General features: G+C 36.7%; 1 protein-coding gene across 1 annotated transcript; it reads right to left on the bottom strand.

Moving 5' to 3' along the window:
- Positions 1 to 793: 793 nt before the first annotated feature.
- LOC119240456 (myelin P2 protein) lies at positions 794 to 6,282 on the bottom strand. Its single transcript, XM_037504867.1, has 4 exons — positions 6,164 to 6,282; positions 3,506 to 3,678; positions 3,195 to 3,296; positions 794 to 972 (listed from the first exon to the last, which is right to left on the bottom strand). The coding sequence occupies exons 1-4, from the start codon at positions 6,234 to 6,236 to the stop codon at positions 922 to 924; spliced, it is 399 nt and encodes a 132-aa protein (XP_037360764.1). The 5' UTR covers positions 6,237 to 6,282; the 3' UTR covers positions 794 to 921.
- Between the last annotated feature and the right edge of the window lie 1,285 nt (positions 6,283 to 7,567).

Below are 7,567 nucleotides of genomic sequence, written 5' to 3'. Positions count from 1 at the left end.
CAATCCCCGGCCAGCCAGGGAGCAACCCACATGGCGCAGCAGACCTCTCCTGTCTCGCCCGCTGCTCCCCTCAGCAGTGTGTTTCAGTCAGTTTGCCTATTCTGTTCCCCACTCTGTCTCTGGTGAATCCTCTCACCCCTGCATCTCTGGTCTGTACTCCAGCTCTTGTATGCATAAATAAATAAATATTTTTTTTAAAAAAAACTAACTTATGGTGATAGAAACCAAATCACTACTTGCTTTTGGTGGATATAGGACAACATAGGAGTTTGAGCTGGAAGGGGCCTGAGAAAACTTTCTGACATTATGGAGATATCCTATATCTTGGCCAAGGTGTGATCTATATGGGTGCATGTGTTTGTCACAGTGAATTGAACACTTAATACTTGTGCATTTCACTGTCTATAAATTTCCCCTCAATTTAAAAAAATTGACTAGAGAAGAAGTGCCCTTTTATTTAAAATTAGGATTCCTAAGTTCAAAACAGTATCTTTTTGTTGTTGCTACATTTCTGATATGCCTCCCTCATTACTTTCCTAGCTGCTGGAGGTATTTGAATTTGCCACCCCTCATCAATAGATGTACTTCCTTTTGCAAATATACAAAGTGTGTGTGTGTGTATGTTTCAAATATACAAAATGTGGCATAGGTTACAATTTCACAGATAATTAAATGATATTATTAACTTTATCTGACCAATATACAAACTTTAATGTATATAATGTGAAAATGTTAAAACTTGAAACAATAAATTTTAATACTGAATTTTGGATTACTTATGAGTTTAGTCCTTTGCAAATTTAATCTATTTAGAGGAAAGCAAAAACAAGCAAACTTCAGTGTAGTCAGGCTTTGCGAATGGAAATAGTTGATTTCCAACGTCAGTTGACCATATATCATTTCAACAAGGAACTGATTTTCTTAGACCTTCTCATAAATCCTGGTGCAGACCACACCCTTCATCTTACATTCCTTAAAAAAAAAAAGAGAGAGATTAATTGCATATATAAAACTCAAAGTTTCTCAAAGGAACAGCAAGTTTATAATGAAAAAAAAAAACTCATAGGATTAAACTTAGAAAGGAATAAAATATCAGTATGTCAAACTCTAACAATTTAAGAATTATAGGGCCTCCCTGGTGGCGCAGCGGTTGAGCGCTGGGTTGAGAAGCTGCCCGCAGCCTCTGCTGCGCCAGTTCGATCCCTGGCTGCTCCCCGGCCACCGGAGGAGGGTCCCACATGGCGCGCAGACCTCTCCTGCCGCCCGCTGCTCCCCTCAGCAGTGTATTTCGGTCCTTCTGCCTGCTCTGCTCCCTGCTCTGGCTCTGGTGAATTCTCTCACCCTCCCGCGCTTCTGACTGTACCCAGTGCATGTATAAAAACAAAAACAAACAAACAAATAAATAAAAACATGCCTCTTAAAAAAAAAAAAAAAGAATTATAACTAAAACTAATCCATGCTACTGCAGAAGAATTTTTTCTGTGGCAAGGCTTTATGCATAATTTCTATGCATTTAAATCTACTAAAGCAATGATTTTCAAAACTATCTGCACATTTGCATTATCAAGGGAACATTTAAAAAAACTGGTGGTTACTATCCCAAGACTTTTACGTGCAATTGATCTGTGTTAAAGATTGGTATTTACTCCCCAGGTAAACCTATTGTGGTACTAAGAATAAGAATCTCTGTTCTAAAGGAAAAAAAAAAAAACAATCCAAACAGTACATGAATCTATTTTTATTCAATGTATGAGTTAATATTAAGCACAGAACCCAAAACAATAAAGTCATTAGAATTCATCTTTTATAACCTTTGTCATTATTCTTATCTGTTGACTAAAATAAGTCTAGGATGAGTTCAGCTTGAATTACTGACATAGTTTAATCCAAGTTGCTAAGATTCTTAAAGCAAAACCAGTATAGATAACTATAGACACCGCAAATATTCTACGAGTCATTCATAATTTGGCTTGCTTTTAAAATTTAGACTTGTCTTATGAAATATAGTACAGATATTTCTCAAAGTAATAAGATAGATATACCATTTGAGCCAGCAATTCTTTTCCTAGATATTTAGGCAAAGAATGGGGGAAAACCCCATTAATTCCAAAAGATATATATAGTCCTGCGTTCATTACAGCACTCTTTATAATAGCCAAGTTACAGAAACAATCGAAGTGCAGAGTTTAGAGGAGTGGATTAGAATGCCCCCTCCACACACACACATCCCATGGAATACTACTCAACTATAAAAAAAAAAAATGAGGGGCCTCCCTTATGGTGCAAGGGATTAAATGCAGCACTGTGTAGCTAACTGCAGCCACTGCAGCATGAGTTCAATCCCCAGTCACAAAGCTAAGCCACATGGCACATCAGACCTCTCCTGTCTTGCCTACTGCTCCCCCCACAGTGTATTTCAGTACATCTGCCTGTTCTGCTCCCCACTTTGTCTCTGGTGAAAAACCCCCGCATTTCTGGCCTGCACTCCAGTTCTTGTATGCATAAATAAATAAATCTTTTAAAAAAATAAAATGAACTCTTGCCATTCATTATGGCAGATGGAACTGAAAGAGATAATGGATAATTCTAAGAGAAATGAATCCAAAGGAGAAAGATAAATACCGATATTTTAATACACATATATAGATATGAAATGTCTATATATGGAATATAGGGAAACAAACAAAAGGTATAAATGAAACCAAGCCAGTAACAAACTCTAGAAATCTGACTGCGTAATTGAGGCTGCAAGAGAGGGAGGGGGTACCACAGATTATGGTAGAGGACTACAGGTGCGTTGGTGGTAGGTGTGGCCTGGTGCCATGTAGCTGAGGAGGTGTGACCCCATGCCAGTGAATCACATACAGTGCTGTAAATCAATGTTACCTAACAGAAAACACACTTAAACTTGCTTTTCATGAGTTCACTAGTGAGGTTTACCCATACTTTCTTTAAATTTACCACCATTTTTTGATGTTGTATTTTTAAAATAAGTTTTATTATTTCTAAAATTTTGAACCTATATTTGAAGTATAGTAGATGAGTCTTTATGAGTTAAATATCACCCAAACACGAACTCCTACTTTATTTTTAGACTTTTTTTTGCATTACAAAAAAATAGTTTGAAATTAATATAACTAATATCTCTATTTAAATAACATTATTTATGTACTTAGAAGTGAAAACACTCTTACCACTACCATTTTCCCATCCATCAACATTCTCTTTATTGTTGTTTCTTTGCCATCCCATTTCTGCACTTGATTCAATGAACCCCTTGCCAAGGTCACAGTGGTCTGGAAAGACAAGTTTACATAATTGAGTGGCTTTAGCTTTGGTTGATGAAGAAGCAGTCCATTCACAATTGTTTTTCATATAGGTTTCTCATGAAGCACATTCATTTTTAACAGAATAGAATAGTCCACTCTTTTGAGCCCTGTAAGGAGTCCTTCTATCTCTCAAGTGGTAGACTGAGCCAACTTTGAAGAGAAACATTAAAGTTTACCTTTGTTTTCCTATTGTCAGCTGTGGTTTCTTCAAATTCCTGGCCTAACTTGAAGGAGATCTCTGTATTTTTAAAGGTACTTTCAGTTCTTATAGTTATAATATCCCCTTTCTTGCTGATGATCACAGTGGGTTTGGCCAAATTTCCCAGCTTTCTGGTTGCTAAACCCACACCTGAAAATCAAAACAATGTTAGAATTTTGTTGATCAAAAGAATGAATCTAGAGAGATTACAAGTGGCTACAGTCTATGCTCACAGGCACCCAGGTGTGTAAATGGCAGTAGTATCACTTACTACTGAAGATCCCCCATGATTTACCACCTGCTGGATATACATGTCCATGGAATAAACTATTTTAGGTTTTGTTATTGCAAGAGTAATGTTGGCAATGGGCCTCCCCGGTGGTGCAGCGGTTGAGCGCTGGGTTGTGAAGCTGCCCGCAGCCTCTGCGGCACCAGTTCGATCCCCGGCTGCTCCCCGGCCACCGGAGGAGGGTCCCACATGGTGCGCAGACCTCTCCTGCCGCCCGCTGCTCCCCTCAGCAGTGTACTTCGGTCCTTCTGCCTGCTCTGCTCCCCGCTCTGGCTCTGGTGAATTCTCTCACCCTCCCGCGCTTCTGACTGTACCCAGTGCATGTATAAACAAACAAACAAACAAATAAATAAATAAATAAAACATGCCTCTATTAAAAAAAAAAAACAGAAAAAAGAGTAATGTTGGCAAATTTTAAAGATAAAAGCACTCAGACTAAGTAGTCCAAGTTTCCCATTTTTACCACATCTGATCTCAAGTTCCATTGAAAATTGCCAACTAAACCAACCCTTGAAAGCTGACCAAAGATCTGAGGCTTCTAGGAGGAGAGGGGTAGGGGGAAGGAGAACAGGAGGGGAGAAAAGGGTGGGGAAGGGAAGGAGAGCACAATGGACTATGGAGGAGGACTGTGGGTGCTTTCGTGGAGGGAGAACTATGGTGACCACACCTGAGGGGTGAAATTCTATATTGTGAAAAAAATTAACAAAGATGTAAAATAATGATACTTCATTAAAAAGAAAAGAAATTTGCTAACTATAGTTTTGTATAGATCGTTCTAGACATTTAGACATTTTAGACATTCTAGACATTTTAGTTTGTACATGTAAATATTAAAGATATATTTTAAAATGAGACCTTATTATATACACTTTTCCATGACTCTTCCCCCCAATCATATGTTATGGATATAGAAAAGAACTCCCCTCACATCCTTGATGGAATCTCACTTCTGAAATTGTTGTTCCTAAGTCTAGCTAGTAGAAAATAATTATCTAGCTACTTTCAAGATCTTGGCAGTTCAAATGACTATAGATTCATAAAATGATTTTTTTCTGCATTTGGAGAAAATTAGACTTAAGTTTTATTACTATTACCCAAGACTATAGGAATACATAGAAAACAGAAACATCTAATGAGGTTAATATGTAGCAAAACAAAAACTAGTTACATATGTATGTGTATATATTTATATATACATTTATTTCTACAAAGTAAAAAAGGAAGCATTACAACCAATAAAAAATTGGGAACCAATCTTCTAATTCTGACTAATCTTTTGTTGTACATGATTTAGAATAATTTTTATCAAACTAAATGATAATATCTGCAGTAGATCCTGAGGATCTATATTCTGCTAACCCCTCAAGTGTTCTTCTATACTCTAATATTGGAAATGACAGAAGTGGGGAGTATTTCATTGGGGATTTCTATTATTTTGCTTCTTCCTTACATGTTAGGTGTAGTCTATAAATGTAACCAATAGTATGGGTCTCTTCCCATAACTTCTCATAGTTTCCCAGGAAACATGAAATGATTCTTCTCATTTTTATCTAAAATAGAGCCTTTCTCACACACTTTCTGAACAGATAAGTAAAGCTATAAGCACTTCAACAAGCATGGTAAACTGAGATCACTGACAACACTATTGCATCAAAGAACTCTAAATTTCTAAACTGTTCACACCTATTGTGCTTATAGCTATGGAACATTCCCTGGAGATTGTATAAAATAAAGTTTATGTACCTAATGCTTGGTGTTTCTATATTCAGTCACTGTTCCAACTCCAGGAAAATCTGATGTTAGTGTACCTGAGTTTGAATTCACTGCCATGCCCCACATCTAACTTCCCTACCTGATGGATATCCTGCTTTAGGACACATTTCCTTTTCACAAACTCTCTAATATGTAAGTAATATTAGAGACAACCTAGAGATAGAGTTAGTTAAACATAAAATTTTAAATGAGAAGTTTTCTATTATCTTGAATATATTTAACTCCTTAATTATGAGCACTTTAGTTGTTCTAATACTACTTTTCAGGAAATCCAGAGTATGGGTTCACTAAATTTCTAAGACTTCTCCAAAGCCTTAAAACCAAAACTGTATTGATATGAAACTGCCCTTGAAATCAGTGGGAGTTCATGCATTTGAGCAACTCCTGATTAGCTTAAAACTGCTGCAAACAAATGATCAGAATGTCAAAATATTAATGTCAAAAATATTAATCCCAGAATAGTATTGTACTTCAAACTTCCCAACTCCTGAAAAAAGGAATTAGAAGGAAATATTCCCCATAACTTTCTCAAAAAGGGTTTTCTCAATCAGAACAAGAAAGAACATTTCTTACCCAGAGCCTTCATATAATCATCAAAGTGCTCACTAGAGACAAGTTTCCAGGTGCCCAGAAATTTGTTGTTCATTCTGATGGATGAAAATTCAACACAGTTCTGGTTGGAGTCAGGAAACTGAAATGTAATGACAAAGCCTCGGAAGATTCTTTTCAAATATGTCTAAATCATGTGACTCTCAGGGAGAACCAATGAGGAAATGCAGTGTCAGGAGTGGGCAATGAATGGCTCTTCAATAATCCATTAGGACAAAAGAAAGTTCCACATAATGCTTCCGTTAGTCTCCAAAAATTTTTATAAAAATCTATGAGAATACTATTTGAAACTTCAAAATAATTTGGATTGATCTTATACTTTTAGGAAATGTTTATATCCTTAATGCTTTGAGGGAAAAAAGTTTTTGAATTGAGTCCTGTACCAAGCAAATTATATAAGCATGAATAAATGAATGAATGGTGTGTGTGTGTTTAGGCATCTTGCTAACTTTCAATCCTGAATCTGCACAATTAAGTATTCTTATTGAAAAGGGGACGAGAAAATGTCCATGAGTTTTGTGATAACAGCCTCAAATATGTTGTGGGAGAGAAAAGCAGGGGGGGCAGTGTGAGGAAGTATTCATAGGTAAGGGAGGCTTGGCATAGTTCACATATCCTAGGCAAGCAGAGTAGGCAGAAAATTACTGCAGAGAACAGAAATTGTATTCATGGGATGGACAAGAAGTAGCACTATAGCATGCTCTTTGGCCGTAACTAAAGATTTTCATCTAAAAAAATTCCAATTCTAAATTAAGCAGTTTCCTAGTCAATGCAGCAACTTTAAAGTCCTTTAAAAGAAATCTTCAGTCTTATAAGGAGAAAGGATTTCTATAAAAATAACACAAATGTATACTGAGAGTCATTATCGGCAGTGCCCAGAAATTCAACAAATTTCTGGGTACCAGTCACTGTGTAAGGACTTAACACAAATTTTCTTTTACCTAATCCTTTCAACAAATCCAGTAATAGATATTACTACATCTATATAAACAATGAGAAAACTGGAGCTCAGGAGATCAGGTAGCTTGCTTCCAAAATTTGAATAGGGAGAAGAAAGTTTCAACCTGGCCTTGTTCCCCAGTACCTAGACCAGACAATTATCTACATTGCTTTAGTTCACCAAATGTGCACAGATGTTCTTATCCAATGTCAGTGAATATTATATCACTATGACTACATGGACATACTCATTCTCTACTCAAAATCAAGAGCTGAGGTAACCAGGCTATGGTACATCGGAGCCCCAGTTTTTGTTGAGGGAGAGCAAATATAAAATCACTGCAAATATTAGTGTTGCTTTTACCATTCCTTTTCCTAGCAGGTTTTCCTCTCTGACATTATTCCTGGCTGTGAGACAGCTGATATCAC

This window comes from Talpa occidentalis, unplaced genomic scaffold (assembly GCF_014898055.3).
Source record: "Talpa occidentalis isolate TD23 unplaced genomic scaffold, MPIMG_talOcc4v2.1, whole genome shotgun sequence".
Taxonomy (NCBI): domain Eukaryota; kingdom Metazoa; phylum Chordata; class Mammalia; order Eulipotyphla; family Talpidae; genus Talpa; species Talpa occidentalis.
The sequence above is the reverse complement of the archived record's forward strand: the minus strand, read 5'-3'. Positions and strand labels throughout refer to the sequence as shown.

Coding starts and splice junctions, on each gene's coding strand:
- LOC119240456 (XM_037504867.1), bottom strand. CDS start 6,236: ATGAACAACAAATTTCTGGGCACCTGGAAACTTGTCTCTAGTGAGCAC. Junction 3,679..6,163: donor TGATTATATGAAGGCTCTGG/GTAAGAAATGTT, acceptor TTTGATTTTCAG/GTGTGGGTTTAGCAACCAGA. Junction 3,297..3,505: donor CTGACAATAGGAAAACAAAG/GTAAACTTTAAT, acceptor TTGTCTTTCCAG/ACCACTGTGACCTTGGCAAG.